The 26,116-nt window shown below is 43.6% G+C and overlaps 2 protein-coding genes across 7 annotated transcripts in view; one reads left to right on the top strand and one right to left on the bottom strand.

Annotated features, from left to right (window-relative positions):
* The window catches only part of RPS6KB1 (ribosomal protein S6 kinase B1), a 37,524-nt gene extending 27,518 nt beyond the window's left edge, over positions 1–10,006 (bottom strand). Inside the window, exons 1-3 of the mRNA XM_083173759.1 lie at positions 9,699–10,006; positions 694–740; positions 207–327 (exon numbers count right to left, since the gene is read on the bottom strand). Of these exons, the coding sequence (XP_083029885.1) occupies positions 207–327; positions 694–740; positions 9,699–9,830 (300 nt within the window). The 5' untranslated portion in view covers positions 9,831–10,006. The remainder of the gene's footprint in view (positions 1–206; positions 328–693; positions 741–9,698) is intronic.
* The window catches only part of TUBD1 (tubulin delta 1), a 31,103-nt gene continuing 14,555 nt past the window's right edge, over positions 9,569–26,116 (top strand). The window contains exons 1-5 of one of the 6 annotated variants that reach the window (XM_083173765.1): positions 9,569–9,630; positions 18,092–18,285; positions 18,366–18,513; positions 18,755–18,971; positions 21,195–21,426. In XM_083173765.1, the coding sequence (XP_083029891.1) occupies positions 18,117–18,285; positions 18,366–18,513; positions 18,755–18,971; positions 21,195–21,426 (766 nt within the window). In that variant the 5' untranslated portion in view covers positions 9,569–9,630; positions 18,092–18,116. Of the gene's footprint in view, positions 9,631–9,995; positions 10,502–18,088; positions 18,286–18,365; positions 18,514–18,754; positions 18,972–21,194; positions 21,427–26,116 lie in introns of those variants that run through there. The other 5 variants (XM_083173764.1, XM_083173761.1, XM_083173763.1 and 2 more) reach the window with 5 other exon arrangements.

The following is a 26,116-nucleotide window of genomic DNA, read 5'->3' on the forward strand; positions in this document are numbered from 1 at the left end:
ATGCTGAAATTGGCTACCATATAAGCAATTGAATAGTGATATATGTTTACAGTTTTATTGACCCGTGGCATTTCCTGCTCCTTTGCTACACTACTAAATTGTTAATGCACTGGAAGCAGTTTGGATGGAAATGTTTGATGCTTATTTTTATTTTATATTCAGCCATAGAGGTACATTAAATTTACGACCCATTTATTGTTACTTACCTTCCCATAGCCTCCTTTACCAAGGACACGAAGGAGCTCAAAACACTCAGGTCTAATCTGTTCTGGACCTTTATTCACACTGGTCTCCGATATCTCAAACTTTTCGCAGTGCTCCATGCCACTAGATGAAATAATGTGGGATTTACTTAGATGTACAATAACAGCAATGTAAAAACTCTTTAGTACCCTAGAGATGTATACAAAAGAAAAGCTTTTCTGAACAAGTGAAATAAGTTATATAACATTTAGCTATAATAGCCCACTATCAGGAAACCAAACATACTATTATGAAAGAGAAAAGCACACAGCATATGCTATGGATTAGGATATTGAAAGCCATTTGGTTCAAGAACAGACTGTCCACTTTCTGTCTAACATATGTCACCCTTTGACAGAATGTGAAGCAATAATCCCAAAACAGAATTTTTGTATTTATTTTTATGTCAACTTCCATTACCTTTTTAAAACAAATAATTTTGAGACTTACATGTCATAAGATATGCCCCCATGATCCATAAACTCATTTACAGAGTTCTGAAAAGAAAGAAAAAAAAAGTTGTTATTGTTGTTGTTATTACCAATGTCAAAAATACAGCATTTGCCCTGGTTTATAATTTTTGGCACACTTCACCTGATCAGATTTGCAATTTTAACAGAAAGGGCTATTGAAAAATGCAACATAAGTTTGTTCAGTATTTAAATACCTCTTTCAACATGTAAATATATAATTTAGCAATGGAAAATAATTACAGCCTAATAGGTGTATGAAAGGCAAGAAGGTCAAAGGTCAGTGACTGGAAGCAAAAAGTGGTTTACTCTAGGCTTTTTTCCCCAAACACCATGCCCAATTGAATGCAAATTGGGATTCATGTTGAGCAGACAATACTAGTTTCTAAACCTATGGAAGAATGAGGAGAGCTACAGCAGGTTACAGGAGATTTCTCCAACCACTACAACTTTTCAATGATTTTTGTTTGATATATTGACATTTATAATGCCAACATCCACATCATGTTCATCATATAGATGTGATATAGTGAATATTTACAAGCCTTAGTAGATGTCAAAAATAATTACTGTAAAAACAAGTACACATTGAGTATCCCGTATCCGAATATCCGTTATCCGAATTATTCAAAAAACCATACATTCCAGAAAGTGGGAAAAATTTTTTTGGGGACAACTGTAACAGCACTACTGGGGGCATGATATGTAACTGGCACTATATATGTACAAGAAAATGATTGGTTGGCATTCCAATTCAGTGCCTGAGATAGGACACAAGTTTTGTTTCATGTTTTGAAACCTTGTTTTTTGAACAAATAAAATATATTTGTGTTTATTTCATGTGGTTGATGTGTTTATACAGCATAAATGCACGATACTTCAAAATACATAATTGAAATATTAAAATATTCTGAAATACGGAATAATTAGTTATCCAAAATTCTGCTGGTCCCGAGCATTTTGGATAAGGTATACTCAACCTGTATATGTGCACACAATAGTGCAGTACACTATTAAATAAAAAAAAAGTATGCCCTAACAAGTTATTTCCTTATTCCATATATGTAGTCATAGATGAAAGCATTCCAGATAAAAGTTAAAGTTTTAAATATAGGCATATAATAGTCCTCTTTTCAACTCAAGAAGGAAATCTCACCACAATGCCATGAAAATAAGCGAACATCTAATTCTAGTGCAATGCTGTATGTAACTCAAATACTTTATTTCAATATACAAGTATACTACTTAAAATGTACAGGAAATAAAAACATAGGCAGCTTATGCCTCCAACCAGAGTTACTGTGGGTACACACCAGGACGACTAGGGCCCGATCCCCACAATCTAGATCCACATCCGATCAATTGGATGTAGATTGTGTGCTGATTGGGCCCTTTTCTGACCTGGTGTGGACCGATACCGATCCGATGCGCCGTCCCGCGGGTCGGTCGGTCGTTATTGAGATCCTACCTGCTGCAGGTAGGATCTCAATGACGACCATACAGCCGGGTGCGGGTCGCCATCGGATCCGCTCACGGTGCACATCGTGAGCGGGTCGTGCCCCCCCCCATCGCGTCACCGTGAGCGGGTCGGACGAGACACTGACGACCCGCTCACGATGTGCATCGTGAGCGGGTCGTCCTGGTGTGTACCCTACATAACTGTACAGTTATTTGGGGTACAGCAAGTCTCAAAGGGACCAGACTATATTAGAGCAGTACATTTCTGGAACTCATTGCCGGTGGGGGTGATGACAGCAACTACTGTTAATGAATTTAAATCAAAAGTGGATGTATTTCTGGCCACTAAGGGAATCCTATAGCTATGACTTACTCAAGTCAGTAATAACAAGTCACCGTTAACTTATATACTGAAGAAACAAACTTTGGATGGTACGGAGTTTATTAAGAATGTATGGGAGAACAGAAAGGCAAGTTAAAAATGTGTATGTAAAATAAAATCCCAATAATGGTTTAATCCGTATCTAAAAACAATGCACTCAACAGTACATATATTTAGTGTAAGTCCATATCCAAATATACAGGACTGGCTGATAAAACAATTCAGTCCAATCTTATAACTCCTAATCTGTCACCAGCATCAAGATGTTCACTGACCGGAAGATGGGAGATGACAAATTTTGTTTGTTGTGCACTATATATTTAATTTGAATTCCACAGACTAATAGGTTTCAGCTGCTGGTTGCACTTAGAAGGGATAGACACCCAATTCTTTAATTGGCGCCTGTAGTGTAACTTTTTTTTTCTCTAAGCAAAATCGAATTGAAAACAGGGAAAACTCGAAGCGTGTGTACACAGTTTAAGAAGGGGGGGGGGGGGGATATGTTCAATCTGGGATTCCAACTGTCAGAACTTCCTGACAGTCAGAATCCTGGGCTGTTTAAGGTTTTTCTGACTTAAAGTGCCCATGCACGGTGCGTTTTCACCGTGCGGTGCGATGCGCGCTCAACCCAGGCATCTCATCACATAGTACAAAAAGTATGTGCTGCACATACTTTTTGTGCTGCCCTCAGATCGCATGCGTTACGATCCAGCCCATAATGCGTTCGATCTTCGCAACATGTATGGGCAGCTTAACTCGACGGTCAGAATTTATTGTCCCGGCTGGCAGAAAGTCTGTGGATCAGTGAAAATGGCCACCAGATGTATAAAAAAAGGAGGACATGAATTCAACAATCCACGTCCGTTTCTGAAAAAAACAGATCAGACTTTTTAAAAAGTTGGATTTGACACACTTCAATGCTGTTGATAACGGACATTGCATAGGGGAGTGCTGATATTTCCCCTGTTGGGATTTATCTACACAGATTGAACATCCCCCTATGTTTGCAAACATGGCCCTCCTACCTCTTTGCCTGCTAATATACCCATCTTGTTTAAATAAATTCTAAGCCCTCATGTGTAGTACAGTGGAATATGCTGTTGCCATAAGTAACTTCACAAATAACCTAATAGAGTGCACCAATGCAATATAAGAAGCGTATAATACTGCCATAAGAGAATACCCCCGATACAGAGCAATGCAGTATAGCTATACTACTGTATTTAACAGTTCCTCTGTTAGTAGCAAGGAATTTAACTTATGCCATAAAAACACACACCACATTACAGGTAAGTCCAGTTTCTGAGTACAGGCTTTGGTTTGTTGAAATCAATGTTTTTCCATGCTCACACACCTAATGCTGTCATATAATGATGACTTATGCTGGGTACAAACTAATCAATGTGTACCAGTGCAACAGGGACTCTATCTGCAAGCGTATACACACACTTGTTAATGCCGAGTGACATAGGGGTGTTGAAATTAGCAGGGACCATACCAGCGATATATTTATATTTTGTCGTTCTAACCCTTCGGAACTAGCAAAATAGTTAAGAAACCTGTCTAGTGTGCAACCAGCATAAGTCTGCTTACAGAGCCAGTTAATCATACCTGTTTACAGGCAGCAGAAATTATCAATAGAATTGGGAATCAATGGTTTTAGTAATGAGAGTCCATGTTCTGAAACCATTACTGATTTTTTATTTATCAATAGCTGGGTTGTGCTTCTACTAGTCAGACATAACTAGTAGAAGCATTGCCCTTTCAGATATTGGGCAGAAAAATAACCAGAAATCACAGGTTTAACAAACTGACTCTTGATAAATAAACATACTGCAGTGAATGTAATACCCATTTCATACCGCACTTGTTAAACAGTATATAGACATTTTTTTCCCATTTCAAAACGTTTAAGGCTGCAGTGGGAAAGCGCCACCGTTGATTTACCGGTTAAATATAACCAGTATTTCAAATTTTTTAAAAAGCAGAGTCCTACACGTTTCAGAGCCGGTTTTTATGCAGTGAGAATGGCTCTGAAACGGTATTTAGTAAAAACCCGTTTCAAGGCAGAATGCAGGGGACAGCCTATCAAAATAGGCCGTCCCCTGCATTCTGCCTTGAAACGTGTTCAGGGGATTAAACGGGTTGACTGATGTGAATGGTACTTAAATGGTATTTAAAACGGTAATCTACTGCAATGTGAAGGCTCAGACCAGTTTTAAATACTGTTTAAAAATACCGGTTTTGGCAGTGTGAAAGCGGTATAACTGTTTCATTGAGATGTTTATTGGGGAATGTCATTTCAAACCAATTTAAAGAGTAGCATGCTCCTTAACAGTTAAATGCATTTTAAATAACAGATGAGCATAATGGAAAATATTTACACTATAGTTTATTTCAATAAACCACACAAATAGTTAGTTTTTGAGAACATAATTAACAAATTAAGCTAGTTTGTGCAGAGTAGACATATATTACAGCAAGTAAACAGGTTTTGTACTCATACACAGTTCAGAGATACATTTTTATTTCCTTACATTTTTCGGTACTTGTGAGTTATCCGGGCGCCCGATTTCAAAATCGGGTCGGATCGGGACATCGCATCGCATGCGACCATCGGATGCGATGCGATGACCCGATTTTTCCATAGGAATCAATGTTAAAATGGACTGAGTCCATTTTAACATGGAATTCAGTGGGAAAAAGGGGTCCTTTTCATACCCCTACTATCCAAGTGGGCATGGAGTTGGATATAAACCTGTGGCGAGCGTAGCGAGCCACCGAGCCCGAAGCGTGGCGAGCGTAGCGAGCCCCGCGAGGGGACACGGAATACCGTCCGCTCGCCACGCTTCGGGCTCGGTGGCTCGCTACGCTCGCCACAGGTTTATATCCAACTCCATGCCCACTTGGATAGTAGGGGTATGAAAAGGACCCCTTTTTCCATAGGAATCATTTTAACATTGATTCCTATGGGAAAATCGGGTCATCGCATCCGATGGTCGCATGCGATGCGATGCGATATCGCATCGCATCTGATTGTATGCCTTAACTTAAGGCATACAATCAAAAAATCGGGCGCCCGGATATCTCACAAGTACCCATTTTTCTCTGTAAAGGTACATACACACTGGCCAATTTTGCCCAGCGTGTATGGACAGCGATGACCGCTGTCATCGCTGGGGGGGGGAAAGCCGCTCAGTGCCTACACACCTGCCCCCTGCCCAGCACTGTCAGCGAAGGGCTTTCCATAGCACAGCACTATGCAAAGGCATTTTTTATTTGTTAACAGTTTCTTATATAGCGCACACATATTCCACAGTGCTGTACAGAGATTTGAGCATTCACCTTAGTCCCTGCCCCAGTGGAGCTTACAATCTATATTCCCTACCACATGTACACACACACAGACATTCTAGGGTTAATTTGTTGGGAGCTAATTAGCTTACCAGTATATTTTTGGGTTGTGGGAGGAAACCGGAGTACCCGGAGGAAACCCACGCAAGTACGGGGATAATATACAAACTCCGCACAGTTAGAGCCCTGGTGGGAATCGAACCCATGACCTCAGTGCTTTGAGGCAGTAATGCTAACCATTACACATTCTGTAAAGCCATCCACAAAGCCTCTCATCTGCTTGTAATACAAGCATATGAATGGCTTTCCCAGCGATGATGCACGAGCGTTGGCCATACACACTGGCCGGCTTTGAACACCTAGTATGAGCGTCTTTCATCTCAAAATCGGCCAGTGTCTACTGGACTTAAGTATTCACTATTTGCAGCATTGTCAGTAAAGTGGTCTAAAGTTTCAGTTCCGATTGCAGCCCACTGGACTTGTAGCAATTCCCAAAGGTAATGTCTAATTATTTGCACACCTGGAACATACCTATCCAGATGATCCCAAAAGAGTGCACCTGGATTGCAATCAAAATTCAAGAGTGGGGCCAAACCATGTACAACAGCACCTGTTGGCATTGTTTTGACTGAACATACTTTTTGAAAACACGGGTATGTTTTAGGTTGTTATCTTGCTGTAGCGTGAAAGACAACTAATAAGGCTGGGTGCACACCTAAATATTTATCTGTCTGTTGGGAAAGAAAATCTGGTAATGCCTTGGAGCAAATGACAATCGACCATTTGCTCCCAAATGCTAAAAATCAGCTCAGATTGATTTAACCAATTTGTCTGAACATCTGTTATCTAACATTTGTCCAAATAATCATTTTTGTCCATTATGGAGTATTTGGGAGTAAAATTATTGATTGTCATATGCTTTCATCTTTTACCAGATTTTTGTTCACACTAGACAGATAAATCTATAGGGAAGTACCCAGCTTCAGGCAGGTGCCAGAAGGGTTGGTATGGCACACCAGGATGTTGTGACAGCACTTGGAGTCACAAACCTCTAAAACATTCCCAGCACCATCCAATTCACCACTTCCAAAACATCCCCAGACCACAATGCAACCTCTTCCATGTTAGACTGGTTGAATGCCAACAAAAGCCATGTTTTTGCCTGTCGCACAACAAACACGCACCTCTTAGAACCTTTTAGCCCACAATCGCCTCCTCTTTATTTACAAGATTAAGCAATGGTTTAAGACCACAACACATGCCTTCCACAGGCAAAAAGGGGGTATTTGACGGTCACAAGAGAATTCTTCCTCATTACCATCAGAGCAACATGGATCTGACGAACCGTTTACAATCCTGTTTACAACACAGTGTGATAAACTTGTTCTCCTTTTTTGTGGTCACTTAAGGTTGTGCAGGCAATCACGCACACTGTTTATGACATATCTCTTGAGAGTGCATAGCATTCCACCAATACAGACTTTCTCCAGGTGGGCAATTTTAAGCAAACTATGCCCTGCATTACTCTAAAAGGTGTGTACACACTGGCTATAATCGCTGGCAATATGGTTGCCGAGCGACCCGATTGCCAGCGGTTGACCTCGCGCTCCCGTTTTTAGCCCCCTTATGACCTTTGGTCACAGGAGCTTGCGACCAGCTGATTCCCTCTGCAGCTCCCCCGGCAGAGATTCCCTTTCATCAGCAACCATCTCTGGTCACTGATGAAAAGGAGACACTGAGCAATATATTGCTCAGCAACCTATCTCCCTCGTGTGTACACAGCTTTAAGGTGCGTACACAGGGGCATAAAATCGCTGGCAATATGGTCGCTGAGCAACCATATTGCCAGCGATTGGAGTGTGCCCAGTGATAAATCGTGGGGTGTGCGCTCCTGTTTTCAGCCCCCTAATGGCCGCGGGTCGGAGGAGCATGCTCCTCCAACCAGCAACTTCCTCTGCCTTTTCTCCCGGCAGTATGTCATTTTCATCAGGGACCATCTCTGGTGGCTGATGAAAACGGAAAACGCTTAGCGATATGATTGCTGAGCAATATATTGCCAGCGATCATATTGCTCCGTGTATACACAGCGTAAGACATCATGGCAGATTGCTTTTTCAAATGACAACTCTAAAGGGACACAAGGAATTATGGTTTCTAGTAGAATCCCCATTTTTTTTGCCATTAACGTTACACATGAACATAATAATGTGAATATGAAGATGTTAAGACCGTGCATACCATTTTTATACATGCTGTTCCCCTACTGTACATCCATATGATGCTTCCTAAATAAACCTCAAGCTTGCCAATTAAATTAGCTTAAGTTAATTTAAACATGAATGAAAGTGATACATTAGGCCAAAGGGATAAAGTGCTAATTTATAATAGCTTGCATCATCTACAAAAAGATATGCATATTTCTAATCTACATTGTTCACGGGTATGGGTGAAAACCGGACCAACACAAAACCGCTGGACCGGACATAAAACTCTGCATTTTGTAGCTTGTAGCCTCCGGTCCGGGGGGGCTGCCTGTCAGCAGGTAGAGGAGGGGGGTAGAATAAAGCCTCCCTGTACGGTCCGGACCACCCGGGGAGGCTGTAATCTCCCCTCCCCCATGTCCCTGGTGATAGCTATCACAGGGACCCCCCAGGACAAGACACCCCTGGACAGGACACCCCCCGGACCGGACCCTACAAGCTCCGGGCTGCAGATTTTGATGTCCTGTCCGGCAGTCCGGTCCGGTTTTTACATAGTCCCATTGTTCACTCTGTACAAAGAGGTAATACAGTCTACTTATAGCATCAACCACACTGAAGTTTAAAAGTACACATTTGTATACTCTCCATTAAAAAGGTCTCCTTTCCCTAACTTCCTCATTTAAAAGGGAGGATCCCACTAGTGACAGGTCTGAGCTGAGAAAGATGAGAGTTTCTGCTGAGCATGTAAAAGCCTTCCATCTGACCGGGCCTCATCCTGAAGGAGGAATACTCTACTGTCTTATCTTCTGACTGTCCGTGAACTGGGATGTGGAATAATTTAGTGCTGAGATATGGCAATATGAAGTGACCAATATCTGACAGGAACCCGATATTGGCAGTGCACTGTCAATATCGTATCGCACTCTGGTTGTATGACACTCAGGAGTAATAACCATAGGGGCAAAGCACACTTGTTCACTGATACTACTAATAGTTTAAAATGTGTCCCCATTAACAAGTATAATGGGAGCCGGCTATGGATAAGGTAAAGGCCTATAAGCTTTCCTCCGAGTAATCGCTTGTGATCCCATTGCAGCGATGTGCATCTATTCACGTTCGATTACGTGAAATATTCATGGCAGCCCTGCGATTGAGATGTGAGGTGCACGGGAGCGAGCCTGTCATCACAATCGCAGGAAAAGGGCATGCATGTGCCAATTTTCATGCAATGCTTCTGACTCGCATGAAAACAGTGAATGGGGCTAGGGCATTGCAGCAATGCTTCTGACTCGCATGAAAACTAGTGGATGAGGGCCTTAAGTGTGCTCATCACGCCTGACATCGGCCGGCAGAAGCACGGGATCAGCCTATCAGCAGGCAGGCACTAAGCATCGCGACACCGCGATGGGCACAGGCAGCGAGCGGGTCACACAATGCGGTGACACACACACACCGCAGTACCGGGCCCTAATAACCCGCTCAGGAAGTTAATGAGTACTAAGGCCGCGGCTCAGTCGCCCAGGTATGACGAGAGGCAGAGGGCGGTTCTGAGGCCTCCAGCTCCCGGTGCATCCAACTGGGCGCACTCACCCCGTCTTCCAGCTCATCGTCCGAAACCGCGTCCTCGGGCTGATCCAAGTCTATGTCAAACACGCCCGCCATGGCCTCGGACGTTCTCTGTCTTCCCGCACCGCGACTCGGTACTCCGCTTCCCCGCCTCATGGGCTCCGACACACGGCCGCCATCACCGGACGTAGAAACGCGACGACGCTTCAGCAGCTCGTCACCACTTTCCGGCTGCCGCGACGTCGGCGGCTCTCTCTCCTGCGTGCGCGCTCCCTACTCCGCCCCGGCCCCACGCACTCAACCTCTGGGAACGCGTATGCGCGTACATTGTGTCTATCTGTTTGTTTGTCCTGCCACACCTGTCACCTGTGCTGGGGCGATATGTCGGCGTAGTCCTCAGAGCGCCCCTGTGGTTGCGTGCGGGACAGGATTCACTGCAGCTACAGAAGCCATAGCCATTTTTTTTTTTTTTTTTTTCAAATTTCTAAATGCCTGTGTGTGGCTATGTCTGTCTGTGTACGCGCATTGCTCTACTATAGCGTTTTGCTGACAGCTAGGCGTATCAGACTTGGCACAAATCCATTGTGGCTATTTCTGACTTCGGCAAAATGGCTCCGTCTGTGTGGACACGGCTGATTGCTAAGTTGTTGTTCTTGTTTCTGCTGGAGAAGCAGCGATTGGCGGTGCTATAGCCACTAGGGCAGCAGGCAGTTGGAAAGATATACCGGCTTTCTGTGATGGGATAGGAATTTGGAAAGGTTCTCCAGGCGAAGGGGATCTAGCCCTGCTGTGTGAGTGCCACAGCCCACCCCTCTCTCTAAGCACCTGTATGTATGCTGTGTTTCCTTTGATACTACTGTTTTGCTACCTAGCAAGTTCTTTGTACAGTTTGAGTATATCCATCACAGATCCTGAAAGCCGGCTGTGATCCATGTGTTGCTGTCATGTGTGGTTTGTTTCCTGGACGATTTGACACAGTTGAAAAATCTGATTGCAGAGATATATTTTATCATCCATTTCAAATGGGTTTAATAGTGGAAGCAACAATCTGCATTGATCAACAACTTAATTCACATTTGTTCATGTAGGTGTTATTATGTGAGTCTGACAAAGATCAGATTGTTGCTTCTGTAGCAGAAAGTAATATATGGACTTTATAAAGTGGAAGCAGCAAGTTGAAAGCGATGCTTGCAGTCAGCATAAAGCACCCCTGGATGCACACTTACTCCAGGTGCTGTTATAAATGTCCACTTCCACATTTTTGGGAATCATCAGCTTACTAGGGATGTGTGACTGTTGGTGGTGTCCAGAGTGGAGGGATGACACTAGGGTAGATGCTAAATTGTAGTGAGCTAAAGGACCTTCTACGCCCAGGGGGAGGAGCAAGGCCGGGGGGCTTGCTCCTTCACTATCCACGCCACCACTGTTTGCCTTTAGTAACCAATTGGCAAGCAAAGCGAGCCACCGTGCCCGAAGCGTGGCGAGCGTCTGTTTGGGACCCTTCTTCCGACCTTGCTCCTCTCCTGTAACATCAGGAGGTCCTTTAGCCCACTACAATTTAGACCTAACCTTGACACTAGTGTTATCCCAATGTCACGCTTTAATGCTATGTTTGGAAGAGTCACTTTGCTACACAGAAAGGTGCAAGGTTGCATACTTAGGACACACACCTTCCTGCTTTAGTGCTCCCTCATTGCTTGTAGCAAATGTAACTGGGGTTCTAGCATGCTGTCACTGGTCCAGGTCGCGATTGCAAAGTCAGTTTTGTTACTTTTTGCGCTGGTCACATTAAATCAGTGTCCATAATGTTTTTTCTGGAATGCTTTGAATATTCCGAGAACATCTTCATTTCATTTATACATCTTCAAATGGCAAATAAAATGTTCAGAAAGTAGCCAATAAAGTGTTAGGGGTTTTAGTGTTTTCTTTAAAAAAAACATGAACTTTACGCAAATGTGTATATTATATATTTACGGATGACCATCAATTCTGGTGATCCAGTGGTTCACCATTATCAATGTCGGTGAGTATAGACAAAGATTAGCTTTGCCCCTAACATGGTCTCATATAAAGGAAGGTGCAGAATAGTACAGGGGCCACAATAATACTGTATATTAATCCTCCATGGTCTGTCTTGTTTCGGACATTAATATGCAGTGGGAGCCCCCCTCAATAGCATCTGCCGGAACAAGCAATGAGACAGACCTTTGCTAGAGAGGGCGGAAGATCCACTGGTATTGGCATAAGTATACAGGTATAGAAGAAGGGGTAGGGCAGGCTGTAGGCCAAGGTGTGGACCTATCAAATAATCATATTGTACTATGCACAATATTACTATTTGAAGGACTACAACATATAATAAAATGGGGGCAAAAAACATACATAATCTATTCATTTATGGGTATACAGTAGAATTGAGACCATATGAATTGTAACTATAGTGGAAAGGCGTGATTGCTATTGTAAAGTGCAACGGAATATGCTGCGCTATATAAGAAACTGTTAATAAATAAATAATAAATTGAGACTTATTTAATTTTTTACCTCAACCCAGGTTACTTATCCAAGCAACTAAATGCTTTTGCTATAGCATCAAGTTTGTCTGCCTGTGTTGAAGGCCACACACTGTGATCATCATCTGATTCTTGGGGGTGCCGAACGGGGTCCCAACAGGCATTCACCCGACGTCGGGATCCCGACTGTCAAAACACAGACAGTGCCCGCAGCGCAGCAAGCCCGCAAGGGGCTTTATTGCACTCGCCATGCTGTCTGGGTCCGGCCAGTCGGGATAATGACTGTCGGACCCCTATACCACACCCGATTCTTGGCTAGTAGTACTGATTAACTGAAATTGTGTATACACCACAACAATACGTGTGTGTGTGTGTGTGTGTGAATCTATAATTAGATCAGTTCTGCTGCATGACATTCTGCATTTGATCGATAAGGTATGTAATTAGAATTGGTCTACCCTTGGGATAATGAGAAATAAGAAGTCCTCGATCAGCACTGCAAAGACAGGGCTCTAGGCCTGGGGTAGCCAACCCTAGTCCTCGAGAGCTACCAACAGTGCATGTTTTGCAGGTCTCCTCACAGAATCACAAGTGAGCTAATTAGCTCCATCTGTGTATCTTTTAAAATGTGTCAGTGATTAATGAGTGCAGCTGTGCAGCAGCTAGGTTGTCTGGAAAATGTGAACTGTTGGTAGCTCTCGAGGGCTATGGTTGGCTACCACTGCTCTAGACTGTCTATCACAATCTCCACACACACTCCTCACTACTGGGGATGAAGTATGATGCAGACACATTTGGACTGCAATCACAGCTCTAGGTTTGCCCCTAGCATGTTACCTTGCTCTACATCACCCCCTTCCCCCATTGCTGTCTGTTGGAGAATAAGAAAGAAACAGAAAAATGACAAAACAATTAAATCACAATGGCTCACTGGGAAAATCCTCAGGATCTGGGATTAGCGGTCGTGCAGCAATACAAACACTGCCACATGGACTCTGGGGGAGATGTATCAAACCTTAGGTGCATAAGTTTTCCTTAACAACCAGTTAACCTGTACCTATAATGTATCTAGTACAGGGGTGGCCAACGCCAGTCCTTGAGAACTACAGTACCAACAGTTCACGTTTTCCTGCTCAACTCACAGGTGCACTCATTACTGACTGACACATTTTTAAAAGACCCACAAGTGGAGCTAATTACTTGTGATTTTGTGAGGAGACATGGAAAACGTGCACTGTTGGTAGCTCTCGAGGACTGGAGTTAGCTAACACTGATCTAGTACATAATACCAGCAATTTACAGGATCCGACACAGCATGGGTTTATTGGGGGAAGATCATGTCAAACAAATCTTATTGAATTTTTGGACTGGGTGACTAAAGTAATAGATCAAGGTGAGGCTGTAGATGTAGCTTATCTAGACTTTAGTAAGGCTTTTGACACTGTCTCACATCGCAAACTGTCAAATAAACTTGGGATTGGATTGTAAAATAGTTGAATGGATAAGAGCGTGGTTGCAGGACAGAAAACAGAGAGCTGTAGTAAACAGAGTATAGTCAAAGGAGGGAAAGGTTACAAGTGGGGTACCCCAGTGATCTGTACTTGGACCAGTGCTTTTTAATATCTTTATTGGTGATATTGCAAATGGAATTGAGGGTAAAATGTGCCTTTTTGCAGATGACACAAAGGTATGCAACAGGGTAGACACACCAGGAGGGGTAAAACAAATGATTGAGGATCTAGGTAGATTACAGAAATGGTCAAGAGCAAGGCAACTACAGTTTAATGCCCAAATCATGCACTTCAGTCTCAAAAATCCAAAGACTAAATATAGTATAAATGGCACTATAATGGAAACTACTGAGGAAGAGAGGGATCTAGGTGTCACTATTTCAGGGGACTTAAAAGCAGGTAGGCAATGTAACAAAGCAATGAAGAAGGCAAGTCAGATGCTTGGTTGCATAGGGAGAGGAATCAGCAGTAGAAAGAAAGAAGTAATAATGCCACTGTATAGATCATTGGTACAACCTCACCTAGAGTATTGTGTTCAGTTCTGGAGGCCAAATCTCCAGAAGGATATAAATACATTAGAGACTGTACAAAGGGAAACAGTCATCTGTCAGATCAGACTTAGGTCGACAGTCATTAGGTCGACCCCGGAAGGTCGACTGGCCCCAAGGTCGACATGACTTAAGGTCAACATGGGCCAAGGTCGACCTAAATGGGTTTAGGTCGACAGTCATTAGGTCGAAATGCGTTTTTCACTGTTTTTTGAGCCAACATGTGCCGACAGGCGGTATTTCATGCCCTACCATCCACTGTGCCCGAAGCATCGGTTCAACTCCAACTGTGTCCATTTCAACTGTGTCGACATTCAGGTAAAAAAAACTGTGAAAAACTCATTTGTCACTTTTTTTATAAGCAGCAGGAGTCTGCACAGCCAGGATCCGCAAGGCATGAGGTACCGGCTGCACGGGGGGCTTCTTAAACACATTGGGGGGTGTTAACTGTAACACGTTGGCGGGGGGGGGGGGGGGGGGTGCTGAAGACCGCACTGGCTTTGATCCTGTATTTGGAAAGTCTCCAAAAACGGGTCTGCCAGTGTCAAAAAACGGCACTTAAACAGTAATATCCTGTTAAAGAGATGCGGTGCGGTGTGAAAGGGGTTTTACCTGGCAGACCCGTTTTTAGAAACGTTTCAAAATACCTGGTTAAAGCCAGTTTTGCGGTCTGAAAGCAGCATTAGTGAATTTCAGCATTAATGTTTTGATAAAATAACAAAGAGAATGGTGCAAAATGCAAGGACATTTTGCAACTGATTTTGGGTCAGCTAAAAAAAACTGATGCTTAGGCAAAAGTTGATTTTTCAGCAGGACAATGATCCCAAACTCCAGGCCAAGCTTACAAAATAGGTTAAAGTCCTACAGTGACCCATTGAGCTGCGTTTCTCAAGCCAATTACAAGCATAATCACACTAAAGGGGCCCATACACGCTCCGATAGTGGCAGTGCGATGTGTGCTTTGAGGTGCGCGCTCGCGTGGCACCTCATCGCACAGTACAAAAAGTATGTGCTTGCACATACTTTTTGTACTTGCTTTTCATCACATCGCATTGCATTGCATGCACAAGGCATGCAATGCGATGTGACGGATGCTATTTAAGCCCAGAACGCACGCCGGGATCGGAGCGTGTATGGGCTCCATAATCTAGATGGTTATACACTTGCCGTATAAGAAGTAAAGCTGTGATTGCTGCACAAAGTGTCAATAAGCAGTTTGCATATTTACTTTGTGTTCCTGAGATCTGTTTTTATTATAAAACACTGTCACATTCTATTTTAAAATACAGATCTCACAGAGATCTGTTTCCGGGCTGTATTTTTTTTGTTATTATTATTATTAGTGTTATTTATGTCATATCCCTTTTAGACATAATACCTGGGAATTACCCGGCATTTTGACTACTGGGTCATTTTCCCGGGTACAGCCTGCACCCTTTCACACTTACAGCAGCAAATTACCGGGTGGAGCAGTTCTACCCAGTAATTTGCTGAAAAACCCGGGTTTTTCTTATGTCTGAAAAGGTCAACCCGGGTCTTAAATCCCAGGTCTTCAACCCAGGTAAAAAGAAGGGTCGGAGACCTGGGTTTTAACACGTATGTCTGAAAGGGGTATAATTGTGTGTGCATTGTTTTTATTTTTCTATGATAAACAGGAGTTTTTGAAGTCCTAGTACATTACTAAATCTGTACCATATGCTGTGTCTTTGATTTCTGTAAAGCGCCTTGAGTTCTATGGGATAAAGAGCACTACATAAATATCATTATTAGCTAGAGAGTATGGAATTCTTCTTGATTCCTCATTCTTCTTTAAACCACACTTTGAGCACCTCACAGTCCTGCTGTTTCCATTTCATAAATCTTTCCAGTATCAGACATTTTCTCACTCATGATTCTACAAAGACTCCTCATCTCAATCCACTCATACCCCTCTCACACCAGCCTAAATTCCCGGGTTGGGTCTGGGAACAACCCGCGACTAGCGCTGGTTTGTAATGTTCCCGGGCCAAAATCCCTGGAAAATTTGCCAGGATTTTAGGTAGCAGAGTTGTTCCCGCGTCCAGCACGGGTTGCTGGCTGGTGTGAAAGGGATAGGGGGACTTGCCGGTCCTCAGTGCGTGCATGCGGTCAGGCCAGGGATCCACAAAGGTGGAGGGTGCAGATGATGCAGCTCTCTGGTGCCCTAACTGCAGCCGGAGAGCTGCGTCCTCTGCACTCGCCATCTGACCTGTCATCTGCGCCCGCTGTCTGTATGGATCCCGGACCAGCAACCTGGGGGGTGTACTGTACACTGCCTCCAGGGACTTTTCTGGGGTAAAAGGGGCCAACCCGGGAATGCCCCGGCATGATCCCTGGGCCGTATTCTCGGGTGGGTCCTTGCATTTTCTTGTATGAAAGGGGTATCACTGGTCATCTCCATATTGCACTGTTGTACATTCCTATCTGGCATCTCTGACGTACACTTTTCTCTACTCCAATCTATATTCATTACTGCTGCCAAGCTCATATTCCTTTCCAGATGTACTATGTCCACCTTTCCTTTACTACAAACCCTACACTGGCTCCCTTCCGAATACAATCCATGCTACTCACACTCACTTACAAAGCCCTCACCCATTCCTTGCCCACTTATATGTCTGACCTAATTTCCCTTTATGCTCCCTCCCACTCTCTTCACTCCAGAAATGCATGCTGCCTCTCCTGGCAACTAGTTACTTCTTCCCACTCCTGCCTCCAAGATTTTGCCCATTGTGCTCCTTATCTCTGGATTTCTCTACCTCTCACTATCAGACTCTGCACCTCTCTACAAAACTTTTATTGGCTTCTTAAGACCCACTTCTTCATTAAGCCCAGACATCTATCATCCTAGCCTTCTGTTTATGGTCACTTCTACCCTCTGTGTTTTTTACAATGTAAGCTCTCACAAGCAGGGCCCTCTCTCCTCAATATGCTATTTCCTCTAATAGAAAAAATAAATATTAGTAAGCCTGCTCGAAGCAAATGCTTTGAAAGCTAGTTGATGTAATTTCACAGTGTTTTGGAGCCGCATGGACACGACCTATATATAGATGTTATATAATTTTATGTTTTACTGCTTCAAACGGCATCTAACCCCAGGTGTCACCCGATGCAGCCATCTTTTTTTTACCATGTAATTGTCCTAAATTGCCTTATATAAGTCAATGTTTTCTTGTTTTTGCCCATTCATGTATTTTGTTGGGATGCAGTTTTAATCCCGGTGGTCGGGATCCCGGCGTTCAAAATCTCAACGCCGGAATCCCGAACGCCGAAATCCTGACACTTTCTCCCCCCGTGGGTGTCCACGACACCCTCGGAGGGAGAATAAATTAGTGTGCCGAGTGTAGCGAGGCACCGGGCCCCGAGCCTACAAGGGGGGGCGATCCACGTCTCCCCCCTTGTCGGGATTTCGGAGTTCGGGATTCCGGCGTCGGGATTTTGAACGCCGGGATCCCGGCCGCCGGCTTTTCATGCCGAATCCATTTTGTTAGGTGTTGCAGAACCCTTGTGGTGCCATATAAATGAACAATAATAATAATTGGCATGACAAATTTTAACAGACCAATTGCACCTGCACTACTGTCCTTTGTATAACCAGCCCTAGAGGGAGAGAGACTAGACTTAAAATGGAAAATGTTCAGTGTAGTATCCCCCATTATAATGATAACATCTACCAGAATGGTCAGGCCATGGTTGGGGCCTTTTCTTTTAGAGAGCGTATAATGATGCACCCCTGTTAGGTTACTGGCCCCCCGTACAGTGGTGTTCGCTCTTTTGCTATTGTCATTTTGCGCACCTTCATTATTATGGTTTCCTTTTCTCAGCAGATATAACCAGAAGTGGTAGCCTAACATGTCGCTCATTACACTGCAACTTGGCCAGTGCGGCAATCAAATTGGCTATGAGCTGTTTGATGCCCTTTGTAATGATTTCCACAGCAATGGACTCTGCTCCAGGAAAGAAAATGACCATTATCAGACCATTTCTAAGGAGCGTTTTTTTGATGAGACTGAATCTGGAGGTAAGTTTGCTTCTGAGTATTCTAGGAATAATCGTCATCCTGCTTTTATGACAAATAAACTCTCTACTTTTGCATTGCAGACATTGTAAGCCGGGCGGTGCTACTTGACATGGAGCCCAAAGTAATTTCTCAGACCTTATCCTTGGCAGCCCGTTCTGGTAAATGGGCATATAATGACAACGCACAGTTTTCTCAGAAACAGGGATCAGGGAACAACTGGGCAAACGGGTATGCTATAGTTACTACATGATATCATTTTATAACCGGTCAATGTTATTTCTATGTTTCTCAATTTATCTGTGTAAATACACAAAAATGTTGTATACATGGGATTAAACCGACATTTTGCAAAAAGCTATATAAGGTTACTCATGCAAGATCTAGAACAAAATCACATTATGCAGTGACTGGATTGTTTGTGCTATAATAATGGTTTATAACTTTCGGTTTCTAATTCATCTCAATATAGGTTCTGTGTACATGGCCCAAAACACCAGGACCAAGTCATGGATTTAGTAAGAAAGCAAGTAGAAAAATGTGATCGGCTGGGTGGTTTCTTTACCATAATGAGTATGGCTGGTGGCACGGGCTCTGGCATGGGGACTTTCATCACAAGATGTTTGCGTGATGCCTATCCCAATTCCCTATTACTCAATGAAGTCATTTGGCCCTATGGAACAGGAGAGGTAAATATGTGCCGATTTTTACCCAATTTACTACATTTCTGACTATAAGATCAATTTATAGTGCTTTTTCAATTTGTAATATCTTAAGGGGCATACACACGTGGCAATGTTTTGCCTGACTAGATCTTGTCTGCATGCAGTCTAAGGGGGGGGTATTCAATACCGGGTCGTGACTGTTGATCTGGTCGGACAGCCGTGACCCTGGCCTGTTTTCGTTTTGTTCGACCGCAGATCGCCAGGTGCGATTCAATGTCCCACTTTGCGATCTGCGAAAAGGGGGCGTGTCCGCATAAACGGCCGTGGATTGTCGATATTCGGCCACGATTGCGACAATTCACGGCCAAAATTGACAAAACGGGGCCGACTGCTTTTAAAGTCGGGCCCATTCTGTCGATCTGCCTCTTCAATGCTGTCGGGAAAGACAGCATTGAATAGGCGTTCACCGCTATTTCCCCATTCGTAAATAGTGGCCCAGATTGAATACCCCCCAAAATCTAGTCATCACCAGTGTTCTCTCACCAGAGAATGCTGGCCTGCATGGAACGCTCAGCAAAGGTTCTCCCGTTGTCCCGTCTGTACGTGGCTTAAGAGAGAAGTGGGTTTTTTTTGGGCGGGGGGTTCATTTAGTTTAATCTTGGATCCGGGACCTTATCTCAATGTGTATACTATGGGTGCATTGTCCCATTGCCCAAATCGCGTAGGGTATGACATCCGATGTGCGATCCCGTGCGCATCGGATCAGATCTGGATGTCGGACGGTCTGCACATAAGATTGATCTTATGTGCAGCCGGCAGGGAGCAGGTCTGGGGAAGCGGGAACCGGAGAGCAGGATCCGGTCCGTGGGAGCTGCAGAAGGGGTAGTGAGCTAGTGGCAGGAGAGGTGGCAGAGAAAGGGGTCCGGTCCAGCTGCAGGGGTAGTGGGCTAGCGGCAGAACTGGAGAGGTACCGAAAGGCGGGAGCGGGGACCGCATAACAAAGTCCGGGTAGTGGCGGAAGAATAGGGAACCTCCTATTCAAAAGACTGGCCGGGCATGGCGGCCGCTGAAACAAAATGAGTGATGAGGGCCAGCTTCAAGTGTAATTGATTCTTAATCGAATATTCCCCTAAATATCTACTGTATATGCTTGTTAATGTCAAGATTACATTCCTGCTTGCCTACCTGAATTCTGGCAAAACATCTCCCTATGCATCGGGTAGCACTGGCTGGGGTGGCTGTATGGTGGGTTCTAATTACAATGGACCGGCAGTTACTTTGCATGTGACCACCGCAGGCTGTTTTCTCTAATTTTGCTTTATTTGATTGATAGCAGGTTTAATCATCATACTAATCCACTTGTATGATACCACCTATTATATGCTCAACCCCTCTCCCCCTATTTGTTCTGTTATCATTATATGTTTTACGTCTGCTAACTCTAATTTTCTGGACACTCCTTTGTATTGCCCACTTGTTAGTACACATCCTACTTTGTTCCATTTGTTGAATCTATTTGCAACAACATACTAGTTCAAAACAATCATTTATCTACTTAAATTCTGTTGTACCTACCATATGCTTACCCTGTGCTAATACTGCCACCTACTGTCCCTCCACTGCAACTGTTCATTTTTCTGTAATCTTCCAATGCGTGGGGTGCACTTCTATGGACTGGTCATCCTGCTCACTGTAACCTATGCCGTGTGCCCTATGGATGGTTCTGATGTGTCTCAAGGATCTTGTGGCTTAATTGTTTCTTGCTTATTTTCTGTCACCAGTTGTGGGCGTTACCTGCTTAGCCCAGTATAATCCTATGTGGTGCATAAATGGCTGCCCCACCTGGATCCTTCATGGGTAGGATGAATGATACCGCAAATGATTGCCACATTGCAGTAGTACTTCCATGCTCTTGGTATTCTGTTTATCGCTAATCCCTTTATTATGTTCACTGATTCTAATATGTGGGTATATTAATATATGTTGTGCGCTATATTAGAACCTACTGTAAATAAATATGTTGAATTCTGTTCCTCCCCTCAATCAAGCACCTTGAAATCCATTTGATAAAGAGTGCTATATACTGTAACTACAATTATTATTATTATTCCTACAATGATGTAAATATTGTGTTATGGATTTTTTTTTACTTTAAATAGGTTTATCAAGACCTCTTATCCTTAATTTTATGATATAGGATGTTACTTTAGCAAAGTTAACTGGAGTCTTATATTATTTTGCTCCTAGGTTATTGTTCAGAATTACAACTCCATTCTGACCCTTGCCCACCTCTATCAATCCTCTGATGCACTATTGGTACATGAGAATGACATCGTTCACAAAGTTTGCTCTCAGCTAATGAATATTAAGCAAATTTCTTTCCGAGATGTTAATAAAGTAATTGCACACCAACTTGGCAGTGTGTTTCAGCCTGCGTATACAACAGACGGAGCCTCGCATTACAGCAGAAATCCACTGGGTATGTTACTTTTGTTTATTTTGTTGTGACATACTTTTCTTTTCACTGTCTCTTTTTCTTGTTTACATAGGTTAGGGTGAGGCTGCGAGGCAAGTGGTGGTTGGGTTTAGACGGCAGGGTACGCCAGTTGGGATTCGGCACCAGTGGGGTGTGTTAGCCTGTGGCTAGTTAGGGGGCGGAGGTTATTGAGGGCAGGATGTAATAAAGGGAAATTGCGGCCAAAACCCTGAATACTTTTAGGCCACATTTACTAAGAATGTTATGCATACAGGAGCTTAGTTGCTGTGGGTAACGCCAGCTTTTTGCCTTTGAGATTATTTCTGCAATTCCCTCTGAGAGAGATTCAATCAGGTCCCTCCTAGCACCCCCAACATCACTCTGCACATGTGAAAAGGGACTCCCGGGCTGAAACATGGAAGTCCCGACAGCTTTTATTGGTAGAGCTGTCCCTTGGGTTACACGGTAAGTGGCAGGTTGAACCACATTGTGGAAGGGATGCTTAGTACTTCCCACCCCTTTATCTCTATTTCTTAGTGCATTTCCTGAAGAAAATATAAACCGTTTCATCCCAAAAGATCTTGCAGATTACTGTCCCACATCTCGGCTCCCATGCTCCTTGCAGTGCATTAGACCAGTCTTTTGTTCCCAACACTCCAAAGGCTGAAGTGGTCAATGATTTGATTTCTGCTGAAGGCAAAGAGCACTACTTTCTTTATTTCATACTACTGACCTCTCACTAATACTAACCCTGCATTGTAGTGCACTGTTTTTTTACTTTTTCTCATCCCGATTTTCAAACCACTGCTTTAGTGTTCATATTTATCGATCCACAATAATTGGTTAATTGCTTTTCTCTATAGGAAGGGGAGTTGGCAACCTCTCATCTTTCAACTGCACCTTTTGCGCTTCCCATCTGAGCCCTCCCTTTCTCCACTTTATCTACCATCTCTACCCTATTCACCTCCGTGTAGCGATAATCTACTGTCCCCCAGGCTTATCCTCCCACTTCCTTGCCAACTTCACTGCCTTAGTTACCAGATCTCTTCTCTATCATCCTTTGCAATTTCAAAATCCCTATTGACATCTGTAATCCCACTTCTACCAATCTTATAGCCCTTTCCTTTTCCTATGGCATCTCTTAGTGGACCTCCACTGTCTCAGCCACTCCCTTGATCTTATCACCTATCTGTGTGCTCTCTGACTTCTCCAAATCTCATTTTCCCCTCTTTGACTTCCGTCTACTCTCCTTCAATCTCTTATCTCTTCCATTCCTTCCATCTTGACCCTTACACCATCACTCTTTGACCCTTCTGTCCTCCTTAATAGATACTCTTGGCTATTCATCAAGGCTGCCCCAGATAGACAGTCATTTTTTACATCATCACCTTCCTCTTCTCACTTCAGTCCATTGCCCCCATCTCCTCTGTCCCCGTACACCAGGCATGTCCAAACTGTGGCCCTCTAGCTGTTGTGAAACTACACATCCCAGCATGCCTTGCCATAGTTTTAGCATTCCCTAATAACAAAATTGTGGCAAAGCATGATGGTACTTGTAGTTTCACAACAGCTGGGGGGGGGGGGGGGGCATAGTTTGGCCATGCCTGCCATATGCTGTTCCAAACCCAAACCGTTCCACTCCAAACTGACTTGGTTCCTGCAAAAATGCTTGTGGGCACCACTGGAGGAAATCTCAATCTCTGGCAGAATTCCTTCACATCAGGTTTTTTCTGTCTTTCTACAGATCCACCCTCTCCCTCATCAAGCAATCCTTCCAATAACTCATCTCTTCTCAGTCCTCCAATCCCAGCCACCTCTTAGGTACTTTCAAGTCTCTTTCATCCTCCCTGCCACTGACTTTGTCACAATGTTTGAAGATGACAATGAGACATGGGGCCTTATTCAGACCTGACCGCAGGAATAATTTGATCTCCAAATGGGCAGAACCCCACTGCACTGCAGGTGGGGCTGATGTAACATATGCAGAGAAAGTTAGATTTGGGTGAGTTGTTTTGTTTCTGTGCAGGGGAAATACTGGCTGCTTTATTTTTACACTGCAATTTAGATTTCAGTTTGAACACACCCCACCCAAATCTAACTCTCTCTGCGTATGTTACATTTCCCGCACCTGCAGTGCCAATGGTTTTACCAATTTTGAGAACAAATTGGCCCTGCGATCCAGTCTGAATTAGACCCAGAGTCATTCCATCTCCCTTCTGCAGCCACCCCATCACCACCATCCATTTCCTCAAAGCCTCCCCTCCTCCAATCTGGCTTTTGCTCACTACAATCGATTGAACCTGACCTGACCAAAGTCAGCAATTACCTGGTTTCAGCTAAATCCCACTGACATTTCTTTGCTTATCCTATTGCAGCCTTTGACACTGTGGATTATCCACTTCTATGCACCTTTCAGGCTCCCACTAACATGCATGGTTCATCTTTTACATCACCAACTGCTCCTTCTCTACGTCTTCCTCTAGCTCCATCTCCACTTTCCATCCTTTAGGGTTCTGTCCATAGCCCCTGCTCTTCTCCCTGTGAGAACTCATCAGTTCCTTCTGCCTCTAATACCACCTCTTGACCTACGACACACACCTGTACATCACCTCTTATGACCTCTCTCCTTCCGTCTTCTCTCGGTGTCCAGCTATGCACCGCCACCTCCTCCTGGATATTTGAGCACTCTCTGAAGCTCAACATGAACAAAACCAAACTCCTCATCTTTCACCTTAATAGAGTCTTCACACCCCCCTACCCAATGTCTCTCTGTTGATAGCACCATCTCCCTTGTTCCACATCTCTTCTACTTGGGTGTCACCCTTGACTCTACCCTCTCTTTCACTCCCAAAATTAAATTTGGCTCAATCTTGTCGGTTCCAGTAACACAACATTGATCGCATCAGGCCATTCCTCTCTGGGAATGCTACCTAATTGAGGATCCCTCTCAATAATATTTTGGTCCTCCCACACCTTTTATCATACTTGCCTTGTCCCCCAGTGTCCGCGGTGGTCATCGGAATCCTTTTCAGCGGCATCCCTGGTCCCAAGGATGCATTGCGCAGGTTCGCCAGCGACGTCACCGGCGTAGCCGCTCAATGCATCCTTGGGACTGGGGATGCGGCTGAAGAGGATTCTGATGGCTGCCGTGGACATCTGGGGACCAGGTTAGTATGGACATTTTGGGGGGGAGGAATCTGTAAAAATCCCTTATTCAAACTGCTCATGGTCCTGAGCATTTCCGATAAGGCTTACTCAACCTGTATAAACTTTTTATATTTAGAAGTCCCGAAGTGCCATCTACTGTTTTTTTCATCCAAAAAAATATGTGTTTATGGATGTTCTGCTTTGAGAAGCACCTGGGCATTGCTAACTGCTTAGACCTCTGCAGGGTAAATTTACTTAAGCTTCTAAAAAATAAAAAATGTGATGTTGCCTATATCAACCAATTGGATTATGTCTACAATTTATCTATTGCAGCCTTGAAAATAGACAGAATTTGATTGGTTGCTTTTGGTAACATCACCTTTTTTCATTTTTAGAAGCATTAGTAAAGTTACCATTGATTAAATAAATAGTGTATTGGCAGAGTCTCAGAGAAAGCAACTTAATAATGGGAGACACACACTAAACGTGTTGAGTGTGCTGCTTCAGGCTCCATCAGACCAATACCACAGTTTAGCAGGAGCTCCATGTTGCTATCAAACTGATATGTATATTGCAGTGTAAAAATAACGCAGCCAGTATTTACCACAGAAACAAAATCACACCCAAATCTAACTCTCTATGCACAAGTTACATCTGCCCCTCCTGCAGTGCACATGGTTTTGTCCATTAGAGAGAATTTGCTTTTGCACGTAAACCAGAATCAGGCCCTATGTTACTTTGTTCAGGTTCTGACACGCAAATCATCCTGAATCATACTGAATATTCTTGAACTGAAAGTGTTGTACCCCTATTATCTAAGTGTAGATAGATTTGAGGACCACAACCGCATTCGAAAAAATCTACTTTAGATAGTAAGGGCAAAATGTAATGTAAAACACAGCCGCAATCTGCCATCTGAACAGCTAGAAACAGTGACCCTTCACATGTGCAATTGCTCCCTTAACCCTTGAAGTGCCAAGGGAATTTGTCAAAATAGGTGTGAAATTGCCAAACAAACATTTTTATTAATCATAATGGCCTATAATGTTTACCTTTTATATAGGAAATTGTTTTTTATTTATTTAGTTAGGTTTTTTTTACACATTTGTCATTTTAATTTATGTAACCAGTAACCAATGTGAGCGACACTGTCATTGTTAGCAGATATTTTGCAGATCACAGAGATGTTGGCACTCAAAGGGTTAATATTTGGTCATTTTCTGGGCAGTTAGCAGGCATGTGTGTTCAGCTGCTGACATGCCTGAGGCTTACAGAGCGCCAACATTCCACCACTGCCATGGTGTGAAGTAAACTGTTTGATTTTGGTGGCCAGGAAGTGCTGGGGAATGGTCAGAATGCTGCCACTTCGCAGCACTTGCCTCAAGCTGAATTGCCTCAAGCTGAATTGCCTACTTCAAGTAGTAGCTCTGTCAATTCTACATTGCTTTTTTTTTTACTATAAGTTTGACATTGGTTTAAAACATATCTAAACTGAAAATCCACTAAGACTGAGGTTGGTAACTATCCCTAGAACCCAGTGGTTTCT

This window comes from Crinia signifera, chromosome 2 (genome assembly GCF_055691185.1).
Source record: "Crinia signifera chromosome 2, ASM5569118v1, whole genome shotgun sequence".
Lineage (NCBI taxonomy): Eukaryota > Metazoa > Chordata > Amphibia > Anura > Myobatrachidae > Crinia > Crinia signifera.